This window comes from Parasteatoda tepidariorum, chromosome 6 (assembly GCF_982258835.1).
Source record: "Parasteatoda tepidariorum strain Cologne lab strain chromosome 6, Ptep-v5.0, whole genome shotgun sequence".
Taxonomy (NCBI): Eukaryota; Metazoa; Arthropoda; class Arachnida; order Araneae; family Theridiidae; genus Parasteatoda; species Parasteatoda tepidariorum.
In genome coordinates this window covers 86608050-86631944 of record NC_141760.1, presented here as the reverse complement: position 1 = coordinate 86631944, position 23895 = coordinate 86608050, and the positions used below count along the sequence as shown (strand labels likewise).

The window sequence follows — 23895 nt, the reverse complement described above, 5'->3', positions numbered from 1 at the left end:
ATGGATTTCTTAAAAGTAAGAATTTTTCAGTTTTATAAATATACACACTTGGATCTCTTTCATGTGAATATGATAAATTATTTTTATGTGAACCAATGTTCAATTCCCCATCAAATTTAATATCAATATAATAGTAGAACACCTCTATAACAAAATTAGTTAAAGAGAAAAATTTTGTTTCACTACAGTTGAGAGACCACTATTTCTTTATAAACAGAATATCTAGAATTTTGTGATTAAAATTTTCATAAGAGGGAAAAATTTGCTATAAGGAGACAATAATGTATTTCTCCTTGTGAGAGAATAATGTATTTATGTAAGTAAATAAGTTATAATGTAAGTGAGACAATAATGTATTTACAACGTGGATATTTTTATGAATGATGAAATACTTTTTTAGGTGTAATCAAAATTAATTATATTTAAAAACAATTTTACTTATAACAGGAATAGAAACTTTATTTTCACTAAGAGGCTTCGCAATTATATATCAATAAGAGTTAGTAATTCTTAAAATTTCATACCTTTTGCTTTTTTAAAAATTACATCTGTTGAATAACAGAGAATAACTAATCAGTCTATCTTATGTTTGAATCAACATTTTGTTTTATAAAGTAGAAAACATCATGAGCCATCTGGTACTTTTAATAGGAAATTTCTTTCATAACATGGGCATTAACAGATATAATTTTGTATGAATTTAAAGGAGTATGTCTCCTCAAAAATTTCATATCTTTAGTTCCATTTCATTACATTGACACAGTTATTTTAAGAAATTGTTTATTCATTTTAGCTGAAGAATTAAAAACTTTGAGACTAAACTCTTTATGCAGTGGTTTTGAATTTGTTTAATAGATATCGTGTTCTAATTTATAGATATTCTTTTTAAATTTAGAGAATTTAGTGAAAAATAGACATTTAAGAAACAAAAACAGCAAGTTGTAACTATTTTTTTAATTAGTAATTTCCTATAATTATAATTGAAATGGAAGCACTTTTACTTATTTGAGTTTGTTACATTTTCAGTGATTTTTTGTTTAATTTCACGATTTAAAAACTAGGTAAAGCATAAGAAGTATGACACCTTTTAAGCTTCATCCCGACTAACATATTCAGTAATTCCTTTTCATCATAAACTTAACATTTTTATAATTTGAAAAGTTAGTAACAGTATTCCTAATGAAAGTAATAATGAATTATTTAACCTTTTGCTCATACAAGTGGAGCAGAAAGTCAGGCTGAAGCAAAGAGCCATAAGTAGAGGGTTTAATATAAAAAGAAAAATAAAAAGCTTCTTAGAGACACAAAAAAAGGGGGGGGGACCTTCATAATTACAACCTAATTATTACAAGTTCAACCTACATAATTACAAGTTCAACCTTCATAATTACAGGGTTCATAATCAAAAGTAAGACATTTTTCCCCTCAATTTTCAAGGTTTTCTAGGTAGATTCAAAAAAATTCCAAATTTTTCTTTAAAAATAAAAATCAAAAACATTTATGTATCAAAAAAATTTTAATTAAAATTATAAACAAAATTATAATTCTAAGAAAGCAGTAATAAATTATTTTTACTTAAAAAATCAGATGATTTAACTAATGTCAACAATGATTAGAAATAATAAATTGTCAGAATTATAAACCTGACTGAAAAGGGAAATAAGACTAAGAGAATTAACAGGGCAATGTTTGAATATATATATATTGGTACAAAGTTGTTGAAAAAAAATACTAAAGATATATAAATAATCCGTGTGTTTAATTGAAGTCATATCAAAGTGAGAACAACTAAGACAAAAACATGATAAACAATTAAAACTCAATATATTAGCATCAAATAAAAATTATTTACAAGAAAGATAAGCACCAATAAGATTGAAAAATTAATTTAGAAAGATAGTAATTGAAAAAAAAAAACATATTTTCAACATCAATTATCAAATATATTTTTAAAAAATTACCAAATATATAAGCAATCCATATCTAATTAAAATTAATCTATACTTATTAAATTAAGTTAAATAGAATAAATAACTAAAAATAATGCTTTTTATGAACAAGCAAGCAAAAAAAAAAAAAAATCACTAATTATCAAAGTATCCTAAAACGAAACAAACAAATATAAAAACAATTAATATTAATTCAAATTCATGTTTATTGAATTCAGTCAAATTATAACTAAAAATAATGTTTTTTATCATCAGATAAGCAAAAAAATCAATCAATCAATCAAGGACAAAAATGTAATATTTACAATCTTCTGCTAAAAAATAAATGAATTATCCTGCTGAAATATGAAACAAAGTCGCAAGAAAATGAAAAATAAAAGAACTAATAAATCAATAAAATAAAAGAACGACTTTTCAACAACTAAGTAATTCTAAAAAGACAATTTTTTAAAAAAACTAAATTAATAAAAATACTATACAAATAATCTGCATTTAATCATATTCAATCAACTCATGAACATTTCTAAGAAATGAGAAAAAAATGAATAAATAAATAAATAAATATATCTTAAAACTCATGAATAAGAACTAATTTATCGAGTACAAAATTTATTGGGAACAAAAAAAAACCCCTCAAAACTTTGTGGAATCAGATATGTTTCACTTAGAAAGCTGCAGTTAAACTTCAGGTGTGATTCAGACAAAGCTTGCAAATGATACCACACCTCTGAGGAATCAGAATTCATTTAATTAAAAAATATTGTTTCCTTAATAGAAATGAAATGAAAAAAACATAGCAGACAATAAAAAAACGTTTGAAACAAAAAACATTCATAAAAATTTTTGAGATAAATAACTAAAATGCTTTTGAGATAAATAAATGCTTCACATTTAAAATTCCTTGGTAGAATTATGGGAGATGGTTTCGACAAAGTATCCAAGCAAAACTTTTATCCAAGAATAACAAAAGATATTTTTAAAAGAATCAGGAAGAAAATAAGTCACAGCAAAATGGGTTTCTTGTGATTATTTTCTAATTTTAGAACATCACATATGTTCCCATTTACAAAAAGAAAAAAAAACTCGTTAAAAAAAAAAATCAGGTTTTTCTTGCTTTAAAGCTTTTTTCGGCGGGGGGGGGGGGGTGTTTAACTGGGTTTTTCTTTGTTCATTTAAAACAAAAGGTTAAATAAGAATTTACACTCTAAATTAAAATATTTAAGCTGTTATAAATTATATTCATGAAAATATTTTAGACAATAAATTAAGATTATCACTAAACAATTAAAAAAATATCTGCTTTTCTTCCATAAACATGCTAACACAATAAAAAAGAATAACTGAAGATTTTGAATATGCATTTCAACTTAACATGTAAGTAAAAATTTAATATTAAAATGCTATATTAACAATGCATAACAGATTAAGTTCCTCCTTGTTTGCCAGTTTATATGATAAATCTCACATTTTAGCATTATTTAATGTCATTAATTAACTGTATTCAATTCAAAATATTTGTATAAGTATAATTAATAAAATGATCATGTTTTTTTCCTCAGTTGAATTAACACAAATTTTAAATCGAGCATGAAAAATTTTAAGTAATATAGCTTTCAGTTCAAAAATAGTTGAAAATAATGTAATGATGAAAAGGACTAAAAACATCAAACTGCATACTTATATAAAATAGCATAGAATATATAAAATAGTGAAGTAAAGGTATGCTTCACTACTAATGATAAGTAAGAAATATAATACTTTTTTTGTTCTTTTTTTTAACACACAGTAGCTCTAAGCATATCAATATGCTTATAATGTAATATAAAATAAAATGATACACACTGATTAAATTTTAAATGAAGCTTGAATATTTCACAATATTTTTGAATTATCCTAACAAGCAAAGTATTAAAATAGTTTGGAAAAAAAAGCCTTTGTTTAAACCAGCGAGCCCTGCCTACAGCATCAATATTAAACCTGAATTAACATTTCATTTATAGATCATTATGTATACATAGGAAGTGATATTATATTTTATTTTATACAAATCAATATCAAAAATTTAACATGGTTACTTGGTATTCATCAAATGAGAATAAACGACAATAAAAACTACTATAAAACAAAATTATATACAGCACTGATATAACTAATTGGGAAAAATGCAATTTACATAGAACTAGGCAAAGAGATAATGTACAATTTATCATGTTACTTACATTTGGATTCTAAAACATTATGATCACCAATGTTTAGAGATTCAACATCTGAAAAGGCAGTTAAGAAATGCAAAACGAACAAACTTTTATTAAGTAGAAAAGAATAAGCAGCAAAGAAAGGGCGAGAAAAATCTTATTAAAATCATGAAATAATTACAACGGTCATAATACACAACTAAAATAAATATAATAATAAAAGGTAATTATTATTAACAATTGAATTAACTATTATTGCAATCATTCTTATAATAATTTTAATAATATACAAAATACATGTTTTTTCTTAAAGGTATTTCATTTGGCATTAATTTCATTAGATTTAAAAACTGAATCAGATGAAAATTTTTAAGTAGAAGCAGATACACACAAAAAAGGAAATTAAATTGACTAATCTTGAGACTCATAAATCTCCCAAGAAAATAAATTTTAAAAAACATTATTTTTTTCTAATATGTTATTCAGATACCACTATAGTTCTAACGGAAAGAAACTAATTTGCGAAAAGCATTTTGCAAGGCTTAAGAGCCAATCATAATTTTAAAAAAATAAATTAAAAAAATTACTATTTTTTTAGAAATTAACTCAAAAACAGAGAGAAATTACGCCAAATGTTTCCCACATATACAAGAAGCAATTGTAATACATTATTACTGACATTATTAAACAGTTTAATAAATTTTGACGATGGTTAATCAAATGACTACTTTTTAAACATATAATTAAAACAAAATAAATATTAAATTACAACATAAATTGAAATATCTATGCCACTAATTAGTTCTTATTTTTATCATTTTATATCATAGGAGTTTCTTGCACAGTCTTTCAATTACTATAATCTGTCATTCAATTACAATAATTTATTACATTAACTACAAATTTCCATTTAGTCAGTTTAAAATATTTATCGTTAAAACTTTGGCTCCCACATCCCTATAATTCGATAACATATTTATAATTCACAAACATAAAATAAAATAACTGTTAAAAAGAAACGAGTTTCAGTTAGATTACATTTATTTTAAATGTCATAAAGGAGTATCAGTCAAAAGAAACTTACATAATCTTTAGCACAATAAAATAAATATATATATAGTTAGTGACACAATCAACATATAATAAACAAATGTAAAAAAATTATACAAAAAGATACATGCTCCAACTTCAAAAACATTATTTGCACCAATCATCATAGGTATTGGAGGATCAGATCTAAAATACATAATAATTAATTTAAATATTACAAGAAATTTTGTTAAATATTTAAACAAAATTTTGTATAGATGCTATAGATACAAAGTATTCTATAATTTTATTAAAACAGCATTTTGACAAAACTTTCATGCTGCATTTTTAGTTTTCAGAGAGCAACAATTCTAATTAAAAAAAAAAAAAAAAAAATGACCTCTACAATATGTTTTTGAAAATCTATTTTGCATTTTTTTAAAACCTTTCATACGTTTTGTCTAGATTACACAAAATATAAAATTTATAACTAAAAATATGGTCAATGTATTTAAAATGCAAACTCCCACATGAAAGATTTGAGATAGGTAGATAATTTTAAGCCATAGTCTACATCAGATTTGGTAACAGTAGTTTTTTAAAATCTAAACTTCCATTAAATGAAATATTATATACATTTTGAAAATTCAAAAATAAATAATTTTAAATGTAACTACAATTATATTAAATTCAAACAATTCTTTCTAAATTCATTCCACTCCTTAATGCCAACTACCTCACATCAATAACTCTACAATATCCCACCATCATAATATTCATTCTTTGTCAGAACAAACATATTTCCATCATTAATTTACCTATTCTGCTAAACTCTAATATCGTAACTAAAAATCTTGATGTTGGCAATAAAAAGAAAACTAAGATCTTTTGTTGTAAAAATCTAAGCCAAAATTGTTTTAGTCCACAAAGTGAGTCTTGTTTAAGTCAATGAAGTACTAGGTACAATGATAATATATCATAATGATAACCAAAAATATAAAACTATATTAAAATGCTAACATGTTAAATAACATGCATAAACCAAAATCACACCAGCACTAGGATTTAATGCCTAATTACTATTTTATTGTCTAATTAATTAATGCTTTTATTGTGTGGAAACTTTGGTGAGATCTCTGTACACTCCCAGATTAAATACTTTCCAGTTACTTCATATTTTAAACAACTTCTAAGGATTCTACCTATACTTAGGTAAGCTTTTTTTAGGTATTAGAATTAAATGCTTAACATTTTGCATTTTTTCCCCAAAGATAAAATAAGTTTCAAAAATAGGAATGAAAAAAAAAATATACAGTTAAAAATATTTTAACACATTTAAATACATAAATATTAAGTCACAATTAATAAAAGTAGTACAATTAATAAGAGCAGTGGAAAGATATCTTGGAATTTATAAAAAATAAGTTTATCCATATGCAGAAAAATAAAGCTTAATTGCTAATGTCACTAAATAAGGAGGAGTTTACAATTTGATAAAAAATAGGAAGATATTTCAAAATCTTCTCATACGGCTGAAGCCAAAATTGAAGTTTTAGAAATTTCAAACCATTCGGCATCTATTAATTAAGATCTAGTAATTAAAAGATTTTGTACTTAAGAGAATTTAATATCAAAAAAAGAATTTTTCCAGCATAAAAAATGAGCAGCTAGTTTTGACTGAAATGCACAATATTCATCTTTATAACATAAAAGTTTTTTTTTCCTTCTAAATAATACTTACTTCATATTTGACACTGAACACCCTAATTTAATTTTTAAATCTCATTTTTAAATTATTTAAAATACTTACACATTCCAAATATGAACTTGTTCTTCAATTAGATTAGCTTCACCAATTATAATAGGAGCAGTTTCAGCTATAATCCGAGCTTTTGGATGAATAATAGTTCGACTACCTAAAATATAAGAAAAAATATCAACTAAGTTCTAAAATTTCACGTTCAAAATTTAAAATGGTTAAAAATAAATGGTTTTAACCTATAAGCTTTTCAAATACATATTTCTTCATGAATACAAACATAAATATTTTTCAATTTGGATTACAGAATTATATTACTGCAAAATTATGTACTTGGTTTCTTTACATACCTATTTTTAAAAATGAAATTCAGATACAGTATTTGTGTATTAGAATAATTCCAAATTACAGGGTTGCCACAAAAAAAATGAACAAAATAGTTGCTTCTAAAAGCCTAAAACATGATAATAGTAGCCAAAAACTAAGAAAATAGTTGCCTAAATAAGAACAAAAATTCATCAAAAATATGACTTAATTGTCATATACCATGATCCATTCAGTCAAGCTGGTGGCTAATATGATAATTTTTATATAAACGTAAATGTTTATATACACTGAAGAGCCAAATAGCTGGTACAGGCATGAGTATGCAAATAAAGGGGTATGGAGCCAATCAAAGTACAGCGCCGCGATTGGCAACACGTATATAAGGCAACGAGTGTCTAGCACAGTTCTTAGATCGGTTACTGCTGCTACAATGCCAGGCCATACAGATTTATGTGAGTTTGAATGTGGTGTTATAGTCGGCGCACGTGAGATAGGACATAGCATCTCCGAGATAATGAAATTTGGATTTTCACATACGACCATTTGACGAGTATACCGTGAGTATCGGAAATCCACCAAAATCCCCAGACATGAACATTATTGAACATATCCCCACCCCCTCTTACTCACACTGGTTTATGGACAGCCCTGCAGGATTCATGGTGTCAATTATCTCCAGCACTACTTCACACATTGATCGAATCCATGCCACACCGTGTTGCGGCACTTCTGCGTGCTTGCGGGGGGGGGGGGCTACACGATATTAGGCAGGGATACCAGTTTTTTTTAGCTCTGCAGTGTGTGTGTGTATATATATATATATATATATATGAAAAGTGATTACTCAAATTTGAAATTCACGCATCGTAATATCGTATTAAAAAGTGCTTATTTTTTCTTTTAAAAATCACACAGAATTTCGGAGCAATAATCATTGAAAAGGTGATCGAGAAATGAAATAGACTTACAATGGAGTCTGTGCAGATTGAACGAATTAAAAAATGAAGACTCAAATTTGCAATTCAAAATTTTTTATTTTTTAAGAAAAAAAAAGTTCAGTGTGTTCAGAAACTATCTTGTGGGGTGCAGATTTTCCACCCAATTTATGCTTAAAAAAGAAAAAAAAACATCGCTAGGAGTACAGAAAAGTCTCCCAATAGGCTCCTTTTCTTGAAAATAGTTGCTTTTTTAGCCTTTTCAGGCAAAAAAAGTTGCCATAGTCACCTCATGCCGCAAATAGTTGCTTGTGGCAACCCTGAAATTATTAACTCTACGGAATGATTATGAAAGTTAGAATATAATACATATCCAATTTATGCAAAAATGAATTATCAAAGCAGTTAGAAAACTAATTCAGAGTAGATATAAATATATTTGTCTCTACCATTTCACTATCTCACATTTATTTCACAATTACTGACAGAACTTAACTTCAAACATATCTGCCAATAACCTACTTTCAACTATTATTGACGAAAATGTAAAAAAAATTCCATATTGAATACAATGGAAGCTTAGCCGAAGAGTTGAATACTAAAAGTTGCTGATAGGGAAAAACTTGGGCTTGAAATATAAAATAATCATTAGAACATCAGAATGTTGTTGATTTTGAGCCACATTTATAACTGATAAATGCTGATTTTATGAGTAATAAAAATAAGCTTAATTTAATGTTTCAGTTGATAAAGATGCATTTGTTTATTACACATATTATGCTTGCAGCTCCATTTTGAAACTAAAATAAATACATACTGTTAACATAAACTTACATCAACTATTAATCAAGCATTTATATATACTTTAATCAACTCAGTTATCATAAATTATATAGTTTGAACAACAAGAGCAGTAGGGACATAAAAAATAAAGCGAAATTATATTGCCTCATAAAAAATATTTAACTAATATTTTTTTAAGTAAAATATACTCACCAATGGTAACATCACCTTGTAATTCACATTCTTTACAGACTATTGCGCCAGGGGCTATAGTAACTCTAATAAAAAACAAATAAATTAGATTATAAGTGCATAATATTTCTCAAATATTTCCAACGTGTTTAAAAATATATAATTGGACCAGTTTTGTGAAGTTAAGATGGTGAAGTGAATATTATTCATGATTTTTGCATACCTACAATGGCGTGCAAAAGTTTTTGGTCATCACGTGAAAGGCATTTTAACCTTTCTACACATTTTTTTTTTTTAAGAGATGATTTCCGTTTTATTTAGTCAAGCCAACAAATATATATTTACACTTGATTTCAGAATTTTTGCTTTTCTTGCTATTTAATGGAAAATGTAATCTTCATTGGATTAAATTTAAATTTTTACACTCTGTTCAGTTGAATATTTCGTTTTTTTATATAATTCAAGTCTTGTAAGCACTAATTCTTCAAAAATAAATGTCAATAATAAATTAAAGTTAAAATCATGATTTCCGTAAATAAATATGAAAAACTTATGCGTATTTGTTAAAATTGTATAGTTCAATTATATTATCATCCAATTCTAAGCTTTAAAATAATCGCTTCACGAAAAACAAATACCCAACTGATATGAAAATTGCATTTGATTTAAAGTGACTTTCAAAGCGCTAACTTTGCTTTCTGGTTGATAAGCATATTAAGAATGTTTAGGAATAAAATTATACATTATTTATTACATTTCCAATCAACCATTTATAATATTGAGTTTAACCAAAGACGCTAGTGTAGTACATAGAACCATTCTTGCACAATTTGAAATTATCAGAGAGACAGAAAAAAAAAACTTGAATTTTATTGAGTTTATACAGAGAAAAATATTATGATTATATGAGTAGTTCAAAAATGTTAATTTTTTTAAAAACCTCTTATGTTTTAAGTATTATATACTTTTAATTCAGAGAAACACAACTTTTTGCAGCACAAACTCGAAGAATGTAGAGATGTACAACTACAAAAAGTCTAATTGTTTTGCAGGAAAGTTTTGAAGTCTCACAAAAAAAATTTATTCCGTTTTTGAGTACAACTAATTTAAAAAAAATTAAAGTACATCAATATGATGACAAACATAACATAAATGAAGAACTCTTTCTTTATTTATATCTTTTAACCATCACTCCATTTTTAAATTAGTGTTATTGCATTAATGTTGTACATGTTTTAGGATGCATTAATATTATTTACTAAATACTTGGTTGTCAACAACGTTAAAAGTTTAACGATCAAATATTTGTATACACAGAAAACTTTCAGTTTTATATAACCTGGTTGCTAACTAATCATGAAAAACTTTCTGCGGACACAAAATCTCAATTAGAAAACTTTCTGCAAGTAACCGACAGACTCTTGTGACTAATTTTACCATTTTTATCTCTACCTCATTTTAGCAAAATTTGTTTGAAAATCAGAGATTTTTTTTTTTTAAATGTTTAAATTTTTATGAAAAACCTATTACATTTATAACACAGGGAAGAGTTTGGTAAAAAAAGTAAAAAAAAAAAGAACTCAAATCTGAAACTAGTAATCTAAAAATGTTACGAGCAAAAACATTTTTTACTCATGTAAGAAGAACTAACTCATGTAAGAATGAATTAACATTTCAGAATAATTCATCAATTTAAAATATGCCAAATTAATTCTTTTTCAAAACAATTTCAAAAATGGGTGTAAATTAAGTTCTCCAGCAAAGCTACCCTTCTAAAAGTAGTGACAACATCTCGAAAGTAGTTAGTATATTTGTAATAAAGTAGTTGTAGTGAACTACAAGTGATATTAATTAAGTTTTAGTGATTTACTGTTTATTATTAATATATTTGAATTTAAAAGTTTTTCTTATTATTACAACCATAACGATACGCATATTCGATTATATAACAGAGATAATGAGAAAAAAAAGCTCAACTGAGATCATAGTCAATAATACGAAACTATTATTCTAGAAGCAATGCATAATTACTCTCAAGGTGGTTTGGCAAAATTTCAGCTACCCTATTAGTTAAATATAAAGAATAATTACTTAGATTTCGAAGTCATGAAGTTACAATGAATTTCTCAAGATTTAAGTGAAAAATATCAGGTATTTTTCGCTTTTTAATCTAAATAAATCAACAAGAAGCTGACAGACAACAACAAAACAACAAATTTGTCATCGAAATGCTATATCACTTCATTGAGCTTTGTAAATACTTTGAACTTTAAAGACTTAAAAAGTGCAAAGTATACGGAATCAACACTTTATACAATTTACTTAAAAGAACAAGAAACTGAAAAAACGATTTGATCGGTTTTTTAAGAGCGATAAAAAATCGCTATATAACTGAGAGAAGATGTGCTGTTTAATGGCTGCATTAAATAAAAATATCTTTATTAACTATTAATAAATAACTATTATAAATAAGTGAATAAATAGATAAATGCACAAAATGAACTCTTATTTTTTTCAAAATGAGAAACATTCGAATATTTTCACAAATTTCAATTAAATGTAAATAAAATCAAATCGATAAATATAACTACACTTATTTTTTTTAATCATATAGTAATAATAGTTCATTGAAATATGCCTATAAGAATTTTAATTTTTAAACGCACTGTCTTGGCTGACCGCCCTCTTATAACCCTAAACTTTGGCGATCAGCTGAAATGGGTGATTGCCAAACGAAATCTATCGCCAACTGCTTGGATGCCCGCTTTTTGAACGTGATTGAAAATGGCGAAAATGTTTGAGCTGGACGTACTCGGAATGATTAAGCAATGAAACGAATTCGCTAGGTAAGTCATATTTTTAATTGTAAATTTACTATATTATCTCCAATGTTCTTTCGAATGCTAAGAGCTGCACCATTTGCTCAATTAATTCAAAATGCCTTGGATATTTTTACTTGCTACCCATATATTCCAACTACCTCACTACTGAAATCAGTTATTTTGCATCTATAGTTTCCTGTCATATCATAAACAAAATTATTTTTCAAAGCCATTTTCTAGATTTGATTGAGCTGGATTTTATATTTTGTCATCATGAAAATTTTATTTACAGGTAATTCTTATTAATTAAAGATTTATAATATAAGTGTATGTTTTAAAAGCATTATATTTTAAAAAATCATGAGATTTTGTTAATATTAAGAGATCATACTAAATTTCCTGAAAATGCAAAGATTTAGAATTTAAATTACATAGTTTGTTTTCCTTTATGTATTTTTGAAAATCATAAACCAAAAGAAAAAATTTTCATTTATCAAAGTTTTTCCATGTTTCCAGAAATCTTTAGTTAGATTGTCTAAAATTAGCAACGCAGTTTAGTAATGAAATTTTTTAAATTTAAATGATGAGTTAATTTACGTTTATTTCAGAGACATAATACAAAGAGATTTTTTTTCTAGAAAATATATTAATTAAATTTTATTTTGATAAGAAGCTTTTGTATTGAATTTTCTTCATAACAGGGGAGAGTTCTTAAATCATATTCAAAATAGTTTTGTTTCAATTTTATTATAAACTTATGTTAAAAAGAAATTCTAAATATGAATCTGTAAAGAAACAGAAAAATTCTTATTTTGAATTTTAGATAATATTTATCATTTTCGTTCACAATTACTGCTCTTATTATTCTTTTAGATTGTCTAAACTATTACATAAATTATGAGCATGCATACTATAATCAAGAAATTTTATTCTATATGTATCACATTTATGTGCAAAACAATTTGTACACATAATTTAATTTTTATTTCAAATGCATATAAAATTATTATATTTCTTTAGAATATAACTCATATTAACAAATTAATAACAATTTAAATTAACTTATTTAGATTTTAATTTGAAATTAAATTTTTCATTTACTACAAACTATTTATATTTTTTTCTATCTATAATTTTTATTTTCTCAAAATTCCAAGATTTTTTACAGTTAATGTTTAAGTCAAAAACTACTATGTAAACCAAACCTTGCTTATTTCTTCTGTACTTCTGTCCCCTTTACTCTTTTTACTAAGGGATTCCATGGTGACATATTTAACTGTTTTCTTAAATGTTTAACCTTATTGAGATATTGATGTTGTCGCAGATGAATGTATTAGCAAAGATGGCATTCATTAAAACTGACAGGGCAATATTCAGTCTGTGAAGAATGCATGACTAAGTTGCTAAAAAGAAAGTGTATGTATACACGACTTTATGTTTACTTATATATATGTTAACTAGATTCATGAAAACATTGTACTCTTGTCTTGACATTTAAGCCTGATCACCACAACTCAGCCCATTCAAACAAGAGAGAGTAGTCAAAGAACTGCATCAGACTTAGCACTTTGATCCTGTAAGGAAAAATATTCAGTAGAAAGTGTTTTTTTCCCTGATATTCTTCTTTGTACTACTTTACACAATGGAGAAAAATGTTTAGAGGCAATAGAATGTTATGAGTTAGTTTAAGTACTAATTCTCACAACGGTTGTGGTTCTGCCCCTGAGGGACAGAGGGAAGATCGCTAAGAACATTGCTCCTGAATTATAAATACTCTTTCACTTTAAATATATTTGGTATATACAAAGTAACATTATACAAAACTAAGTAGAGAGATTACTGTAATAAAAATTTGTCTATTGCACAGAGATTCATCTAATTTTATTCTTTTTTTAGCTTAAATGACAGACAGATTAAGAGGAGCCAATACGAGTATTTCAGTTAGTATCAGTAGTTAGTATACTATTGCTACTAGTATAATGTTTTTTATTTTGATTATTCAACTAATTGTATATTAACTGTGGCATTTTAAGTGTTTTAGTTTTTTTTCTTCAACTATATTGTTGTAGTATTCTGTTTGCAAATTAAAATTTTAATAAAATAATAAAAGTCAAAATAAATATCTTTTAATGTTTATCAGTATTTGTCTTTAATCAAATGTAGGTTAAGAAAAAGTCAATGTTTTGCTGGTTATTATCTTCCTCTATTATTATTAAACAATAAATTTATTAATATATTTTTTATATTAATTATTTTAAAAATTATTTATTCTATTTGCTTTATCAATTTTAGAAATTTATTATTTTAGCATTCAATCTCTAAAAATGGTGAAAGATTTTAAAAGTATTTAAATCTTACCTCTTAATAAATGAATTATCATGCATAAGTATTCAACATGGTTGATTTTTACTTATAAAACTTTCAAAGTAATGTAAGGTCTCTTTTTTCTCCCTAAATGACATATGGGCTAAAGAAGAAAACAGAAAAAAAAGCAATGAAAAGTTTATAAACTTTTATTATTAAACCATATTTTTGTTAATATTGGTTTGATGCTGTGGTTATTTTTTAAAGATTTGTATTTTCCCCTTTAAGGTTAACATAGTTCTTGTATCAGAAAGTTAGTTGTTTATGTTATTTTTTTAAAAATTTCTTATTTCAGCCATCAGTCTGTTACTGTCTGATCGGAAAAACCAGAATTAAGTTTGCAAGTTGTGTGGTATAAGAGGCAGTCTAAAAGAAATATGAGGTTTGTTTTTTAATATTTGATTCTATTTAAATTTTACTTGCTGATTTAGTAGTATTAGCATAATTCATAACACAAATATTTATCATGTTTTCAAATAAACTACAGTTACATAGTTTGGGCATAGTTATCCAGTAGCACAGTTTATTACTAGCAGTTTAGATGTAGAAACCATTATTTATTTCTCTTGATACCATTATTTATTTATTTATTAAGTTATACTTTAACAATACAAAGTTGAAAAGAAGCCCCTTTTTTTCTCTTTTGAATAAAAGGTTAAATTAATAGTATGTTACACCCTAAACTTAAAGTTACCAATAAGAAGTTATCAACTTTCCTTGATTTAGCAAGTTGAAGCAAGCCAGTCATTGGCAATTTTTTTTATTTTTTATTCTAAAATTAGAACTGAAAAATCAAGTATTTCTTTCCTTATCAATGAGCAAGAAAAGTATTTTTAGAATATAATTTTGCAAAAAAGAAATTAATTGCTTTTGTATTTTTCAGCTATTTTATTGCTTCAACTCTTTATTTATTCTGTTTTTTAAATTAAAAATCAACTGAGGATGCAGATTACAACAGTTTTGGCTATACCAATCATTTCAATTAATGTTATTATAATGCTTTTTTAAATTTGCTGTTGTGTTTTTGTCAGAGTGTTGTGTTTTGTAAAGTTTTGAAAAATTCTTGGAATTAATCATGGACTTGGTAATTTAAAATGTAGATTTTATTATATTGCTAGTTTTTGAAATTTGGATTACATGTGCTAAAGTTTTTATGCTTACATACTTCATTATTTGTTTGATGATGCAAGAATAACATTACTACTATAAATGATATTTTTAAATTAATATTAAAATTTTGAATAATATTAAGGGTTCATGAATCAATAATCGAAAAAAACAAGTTCTGTTGTATCACAATTTGTGCTTCATGTTTTGTTTATCCAGTTGCAATGCTTTTAGTTTTCTTCCAGGTTGTTATGATCATCAGTTATTGTGATGCATCCTTAAATGTAGAGAGAAGGCTCCTTCATCGACTGAATTTTCAACCATGCTGGCCTGAGAATTATTACGATTTCCAGGTCAGTGCTTGTTGAAATTCCAGTTTTGATCCGTCGTGTCCAGTTTTCTGTCAAATCAACATTAAGAAGGAAGTTATGATATTGAATAAGTATAAATTTTAATTTGTTTTAAAGATATATTTAATCTTGGTTTGTTTACGGAGTTAATATATTACGTTGTACTATATTTTATATTAACCTTATCTATTATTAATATTTATAGTTTTATATAAAGAAAATTCTATTAAAAATATATGTATATATAATTTATATGTATTTTAATATCTTACATAATTATTAATATGGTATCTCATGAAATTTTGTTTCATTATTGTCGCATCATTATTTTTTACACATTTTTTGTGGTTAAAAGTCCAAATTATTTTTTGTTGTAGTGAGTAAAACAATTAATTGCAAGAAATATGAAGAATTTCAATGTACTTTTACTATGTCTTATTGCCTTTATTAAATTTTACATACATTAAAGTTTTAGATTTTGTGTTTACGTTTTTTATTATTTGTAAGATTCTACTTATTAAACATTTCTGTAAATGACATTTTTAAATCTAATATTATAGTTCAGAATAATATGGAGAGACTAGTATAGAATTTGAATAGTTGAGAAGAAGCACAAGTAAGTAGCAATTGTATCACAAATTGTAATTTGTGCGTCTTCGTGTTTTGCATATCTAGATTTGTTGCAAGTTGAGACTTTCTTTTCATCAACTAATCAGGTGTATCCTTTAAAAGCTCCTTCAGCATGTCTTTGTCTTAAATGGGAGTGATGAAATTGCTTGTTATGACCATAATTTGTCGGAATAGAAATACCTACTGGAATACATGCTGTCAAAGACTTGTGTTGATGCTGAGTAAGTATAAGTGTCACATTTCTTGCCTAAATAATTGTTAGTGTGACAATTTCACTTGCTAGTCATTTATTGTTGCTGCCTCTCTGCATAAATCTAAAATTGGTATGCACCTCCGACATATTTTATATTTGTAGATATTTTAATCTCTTACATTATAATTAATTAGGTATCTTTTTCATTGCATTATATCTATGTGGGGTAAAGCAATTTTTTGTGCTTCTAATTATTATATTGGATATAGTTACTTATAATAGTATGAAAATATGCATATTTGAATTAGTTACTTGTGTATATTGAATATTATTTGAAAGGAAATATGAATGACTAATAAGTTATACTTTAATAATACACGGTTGGGAAGAAATCAGTTTTTTTTTTCCTCTTTTGAAGGTTAAATTAGTATATTACACCCTAAATTTAAAGTTACCATTAATAAGTTACCAATTTTCTTTGTATAAATATCTTCAAATGGTATAAAAAATTGTTTTACATTTTATTATATTGCTACTTTTTAAAATTTAGATTACATGTGTTAAAGTTTTCTGTTTACATACTTCATTACTTGTTTAATGATGCTATGATTACATTACTACTATAAATAATACTTTTAAATTAATATTAAGAGCTCATTAATTTTAATAATTGAAAAAGCACAAGTTGTGTTTCATGTTTTGTATATGCAGTTGCAATGCTAATAGTTTTGTTCCAGGTTGTTATGATCATCAGTTAATGTGATGCATCCTTAAATGTAGAAAAAAAGGCTCTTTCATCCACTGAATTTTTAACTACTCTGACCTGAGAATCATCAGAATTGCCAGGTCAGTGCTTGTTGAAATTCCAGTTTTGATTCTTCAAAAATTCTGGGTACTCCAAATCAACATTATGAAGGAAGTGGAAATATTGATTTAGTATACATTTAAATTAGTTTTAAAGATATATTTAATAATGCATGGGTTATTTACAGAATTTATATATTATATAGTAGTATATTTTATATTGACTCTATATTAATTTGATTGAGTTAAGAAAATTGATTCAGGGTTATCTTTATAAATATAATGCTTTTAATTTTTTTTTTTTTTACAGATTATTACAATTTTCAGGAATCTTTTCATGAGTGGAATTTTAGAACTTAAGTGACTTTTTTGTAAGCTGTACTGTGATCGTTTTCTTTTAATTAGAAGAATCTGTTTGCTTCACTATTTATAAAAATTTATGCTAGGCTGTAATTAAAGTGTAGAAAATTTAACAATTACTATGATTTTTCATGAACATTATCAATTAGCTCAATATCAATATTATCAGTATCAATATTTTAATATGAAATGCAAATGCATACTAACAATGTACCACAAATTATTTTATAAATAATATATATGTGTGTGTGTGTGTGTGTGTGTATCTCTTTCCATAATGATTGAACGAAAGTTCTAAAATATTTATTAAAAAAATTTATCAGGGCCATGAAATTCAGCTAATTATGGAGCAAAAAACCAGGGTTGGGAATTTTTAACTTAATTTTTTCAGTGGTAAAATATTTTAGGCAATTAATTAAAGTTGTTTTGTTAGACTATTTAAAAAGTATTTCATAAAAACGTTTTCTACCATTAATATTTTAATAAAAAGTAAGAAATTTCCATTTTTCCTATACATTATGTTAACAAGTCTACTTACAAATATAAATGTATTGGAAGCATATGTATAGGAGTGAGTTATGCTGGCTCTTTGCTCCTCAGTTCTATACATAAAAATGCTGTTCTTCAGAATTATATAATGTCCTTTTTCCAGGGTAGGTATATAGTTCAATTACTTATAAATTAAAGATATCTTGTTTTATTTTTCTCTTGACATAATGAAAGTTTTAATATTAAAGAACATGGAAATTCTTATGAAACTTTTAGGCATAACACAATATACTTATAAATAATGCAGTATTGGATAAATGCATTTATTACTTTAAAAAACTTTAAAAAAAAATTTAAAAAATATCGAATCCCTGAAAGAACCGATTCAGGTTTTTTCAAGGAATGGGTTTTTCCAATTTCGTCTGATTTTGTCTTCATTTCTTTAAATTTTTGTAGTTTAGTCTTGCTGCATAAATAAATACCATAAATTTTATTCCTAACCAAGCCATTAATAATAATTATTTAAACATTTCATTATCTATGTCATTAGTCACAAGTAACAATACTATTTTAAATGAGAGTAAAAAAGTCCAATTACCTTTGTAGGATTTACCTATTCTGTTTTAAAATAGAATTATAAAAAAAAACTGCTAAATGTTTTAACAAAGAATTAAATTATTTATTTTAATTCAAATAAAGTTTTTTACTTGGTTGTTGTTAATTTACGTCGCACTAGAGCTGCACAATGGGCTATTGGCGACGGTCGGGAAACATCCCGGAGGATGATCCGAAGACATGCCATCACAATTTTGATCCTCTGCGGAAGGGATGGCACCCCGCTTCGGTAGCCCGACGACCTGCGCGCGAAGTCGAGCACTTTACGGTAGCACAGTTTAGCGAGGACCAATACCGCACACCCTCGGTCCCTACGCAGACTGATCCAAGTGGTCACCCACCCGCACACTGACCGTAGCCAGTGATGCTTGACTTCGGTGATCTGCTGGGAACCGTGTCTTAACGTCCACTGCGGGACGGTAAAAATTTTAATAATATTACAAAATAGCATACAATGCCTTTTATGTAGAGTTTCATTAGAATGAATTTATTTGTAAATATTAGTTAGAATATTAGACTTAGAATATTTTCACATCCTACGAAAAATATAAATATTAAGGAATAAAAGTTCAAATTATATTATCAATGTTTGAATTTCCTTATGGGTGTAATATTCTAATTTAAAAAAAATTGTTCATTTAAAATTAAATTTTACATTACAACCGAAATTTATTGTAACAAAAAGTTTAGGACCAGATATCAAATTCGTAGAAGTATGCTCCGAAATGCTATTGAAATATGGGAAATGTTGCAACAAGTTTTTACGGATTCGTTATCGAACTAATGAATGAACAACCGGTATAATAATTAACGTTGTAATGATACACTCAAGAGCCAAAACATTATGACCACCTCTTAATAACGAGTTGGCTCACCTTTAGCCCGTAACACAGTTGCAACCCGCCTTGGCATGGATGCCACAAGTCCTTGGTAGATGGCCGGAGACAGATTGTACCAGATGTTTAAGCAACGGTCACACAAATCCGAGATATTGCGACTCAGTGGTCTTTGAACTCTGAGCTGCCGTTTCATGACATCCCAAATGTGTTCTATCGGATTGAGATCCGGTGAGATAAGTGGCCAGGACATTAACTGGAATTCAGCGTCATGTTCCTGGAACCAGTCCAACACAATTTGAGCCTTGTGACACGGAGCGTTGACCTGTAGGAAAATTCCATTTCTAGCTGGAAAAACAGAGGCCATGTAAGGGTGCAACTGGTCCGCAATGATGTTCAGATACCCTGTAGCATTCATGGTCTGCTCTGCCACAACCACGGGCCCCAGTGACGCCCAAGAGAACGTCCCCCAAAGCATGATACCGTCACCACTGCCTGTGTATGACCTACAGTACATTGAGGGAGCAACTGTTCGCCTGGAAGACAGCGTATCCTGACACTACCACGGTGGGATGAATGATAAACCGTGATTCATCTGACCAGGCAACTCTCTGCCACTGATTCATGGACCAGTCGCGATGTTCCCGGGCCCAGCGCAGGCGTAGTTGGCGATGACGCTTGGTTAGCAAAGGCACACGAGTGGGACGTTTGCTGCGTAGCCCCATATCCAACAGTGCCCGCTGAACAGTGTGCTCTGATACTACTCTACTTGACCCTGCATTGTATTGGGCTGTCAGCTGAGCCACTGTCTGGCTCCGGTTTTGCTTCACCAAGCGAAACAATCCCCGACGACCTCTTTCTTTGATAGCGTGTGAAAGTCCAACACCATGTCGTCTACTGCTGGCTTCACCGTCATTCATCCACTTTGCATAAGCACTAACAACTGTAGATCGCGAACAACCCACGAGTCATGCAGTTTCGGAAATACTTGTTCCGAGCCTTCGAGCCCTTACAATCTGCTCTCTATCAAAGTCGCTTAGATCCGCAGCCTTTCCTATCACACACAGAAGTAAGTGAAAGAATGATTCTTCAAACTCTCCAGCAACAGTTAATACCACTTCCACCTGATCACGTACCTTCCACGTCATCCAGGAGAGTTCGTTGCAAAATGTAGGGGTGGTCATAATGTTTTGGCTCTTGAGTGTATAAAAAATAAACTTCTCCAGAAATCTTGATAATTTTAAATAATTTTTTTATTATTTTATGTATTTCTTTAATAAATTATATATTAATGTCTTGTCTACAACCAATCATTTCTTGTTTACATAGCCTCTAAGATGATTTAAGGAGAAATTTAAGACAAAACAATAATAAAAGGATGGATACGAACAAAATTGATAAATTGGTTGCATATAAAACTATCCTCATTTGTCCTGATATTTAGTTTTCAGTCATCTCTTCAGAAGATCTTTGTTGATAGAAAATATCAATTCAAAGATTTTGTAAAAATCGATTTGAAGAATCAAAAGATTTAGAATTTTGATCTAACATCTTTTTATTCGCATAATAGTGCTAGTAAAAATAGCAAAATCTAATAAATCAAACTTGAGGACCGCACGCTGTGTATATACAAAGTTAATTTAAGCTCTGTGATTTTAACCAGTTTATAACATCTCAAATTTACAATCCGCTATTAATATTTAATAGGATAAATGTATCCTAAATTTAAACATTATACTATAACTTAATAGTAAAGTAGAAAATTTCTTAATTAAAAATTTTTTTTCTTTCTCCCTTTAAGTAGCACTAAAACTTAATTAACTTTATTTCAGATTCATTGCGCATAAAAAAGTAATATTCATGCCGTGTAAGATGCATATACAAATCTTACTTAACACTAGATTGCCTAAGGAAGTCATTTTGACCGCTTTTTCATTTTCAAAAATTGTACGAATAATAATGCATAAATTTTTTTCCCAAGTGAAGTAATTTTTATTCCCTTAATATTTATTATTAGCTTGTTATATAACTGTAGATAATATAAAAAATTATAAAAATTACATAAATTAATTTTTTTACACATTAGCCATTCTTTCAAAATGCAATCATTTTGACTGCTTTTGGGCAATATAGGTATATAGGTAAAAATACTATAGGTAAAAGGGCAGTATGGGTGAAAATTACATAAATTAATTTTTTTACGCATTAGTTACTCCTTCAGAATGCATAGTAATACTTTTTCAGAGTGCAATATAGGTAATACTAAGTTTCAGTTTTTCTAGTATTAATTAAAAATGTAGTAAAATTTTTGTGATATAACTTTACAAAAAGGTTTTCATGTCTCCTTTTCAGCCGTGTTACTGAAGACCGTAAACTCTTAAATTACCGGTAGAGGAATATTTAGAGTATGTATTTTTTATTGTTCTTTGTACTGCGCTGAAAATTTAAGGAGTTACTCGTTTTTTTTTTTTTTTTTTTTTTTTTTTTAATCCTGAAATGTGCCTCAAGAACGATTACAAAATTCACTTTTTATTTATAGCATGTGAGCAGAATACCTTTTCTTCGTATGGACTGAAAAAAGCAAACAATGAATTAATCAGTGCTTAACCACATTGTGGAATATGCACAAGACAGAAAGACATAACAATTAAAAGAAAAGCGAAAATTTTTTAAATATTTTTATATAGTATTTAATTTAGCCTTAACGCTTGACTTTACATAATTATAATGAGCGAAACACATTTTCAGATGTTCGTTATGATTAAACAGGGCCATGTTATGCACGAAAAAGATTTGCTAGATTTTTAAGAAACATATTATTTTACATAAAATGGTTTGATTAAAAAATATAACTAAATGTATTAATTTATATCAATTTATTTTAGAAGTTAAAACCCAATTTTTAAGCTGAAATAGTTTATCTACGCAAATATCTAATTTCAGAAAGAAATTTTCCATCCTTATAAGTTTTTTTTTTTAATATCTAAATTTAATTTGTTAAAATCAAATATATATTGTTTATCTAATCTCTTCTGCCTTGATCTTATTTTCTTAAAAAAAATAGTTTTATTTTTAAAATTCAGTGATTTTTTTACGGAAAAAAAAAAGGCAGTTATTGTTTAGAGAATATAACTATGATGAAGTTAAATTTATTCCTGTTCTGTTTTCTGCTCTAAATGAACTCTTAATTATCAAATCGTATACTGTTTATTAACTTTACTAAATGAATATAACAACAGTTATTAATTAGTTATTTGTAGAAAAAAATTATAACGAAATCATGTAAATATTAAAGAAGTTATCAAATACCTGAGTAAAATTTATATAAAATTTTTAAAAGCTTGTTTTATACATCTGAGAATGCATCCAAAGATTTTTTTATCGCTAAATAGTGTCAATTTGAATAAAAAAAATTTCAAAATTTCAGGAAATTGACTTGCATAACGAATAAAAGAAATTGAATAAATTTGCAATACATCGTAGTAAACTTGACATTTAGTGATAATCGATATACTTATATTTATTTCATTTAATGCCCAGACCAATCATATAAAAAATCATTATTATTGATAAAGGTTCAATTCTAAAAAAAGGACACATAAGTCATCTCTGCTAGAGTTAGCTAACTAGAAAAAAAATTCAAGTAAAGAAGAGTTAATCACTATATAGAATATATCATACAGTTATATTCAATATGAGTTTTACAATATTTCATTCATGTCAACAGGGTGCTCTACAAATGGGGATCTGAAATTTGCAAGTAAAACAAACACCATATTCTTAGAAGAATAAATAACTGGTGTTCATTTAGCATATGATACGAACATGCATGAGTAGTGCCTCTTAATGTAGTTTCTAGAGAGTTACGGGTGCGTGTGGAACACTTGAATAAAATGCTAGTTATTGAATTAACTGCTAAACGTCAGTCCTGAGATACAGTTGCAGATACATAAATTATAGTTTTGAAACAAATATTTATCACTCTAAACACAAACCAGCAGGAAAACTTCATGAAAAAAAACATTCTCACGTGCTTATGTAAAAACTGAGATATGCTTTTATCCTGACATTATATGTAATTAAATTAAATAAGTGGCAATGAATGATTTAAAAAAACAAACGTAACACATTATTAAAAAAAGAAGGAAAAAAAACC

At 27.0% G+C, this 23895-nt stretch overlaps 1 protein-coding gene and 1 long non-coding RNA gene across 6 annotated transcripts in view; one reads left to right on the top strand and one right to left on the bottom strand.

Moving 5' to 3' along the window:
* DCTN6-p27 (dynactin subunit 6) overlaps positions 1-11415 on the bottom strand; it is a 43893-nt gene extending 32478 nt beyond the window's left edge. For 4 of the 5 annotated variants that reach the window (XM_043041802.3, XM_087166142.1, XM_087166140.1 and 1 more), the window contains exons 1-5: positions 11261-11409; positions 9191-9255; positions 6984-7089; positions 5322-5380; positions 4169-4216 (exon numbers count right to left, since the gene is read on the bottom strand). In XM_043041802.3, coding sequence (XP_042897736.1) covers positions 4169-4216; positions 5322-5380; positions 6984-7089; positions 9191-9255; positions 11261-11277 — 295 coding nt within the window. In that variant the 5' untranslated portion in view covers positions 11278-11409. Of the gene's footprint in view, positions 1-4168; positions 4217-5321; positions 5381-6983; positions 7090-9190; positions 9256-11260 lie in introns of all 5 variants that reach the window. The other variant, XM_043041800.3, reaches the window with a different exon arrangement.
* A 417-nt stretch (positions 11416-11832) lies between these two features.
* Positions 11833-14919, top strand: LOC147808194 (uncharacterized). Its single transcript, XR_015434770.1, has 3 exons — positions 11833-12283; positions 13888-13931; positions 14651-14919. It is a non-coding gene; the product is annotated as an uncharacterized LOC147808194 (long non-coding RNA).
* Positions 14920-23895: the final 8976 nt, after the last annotated feature.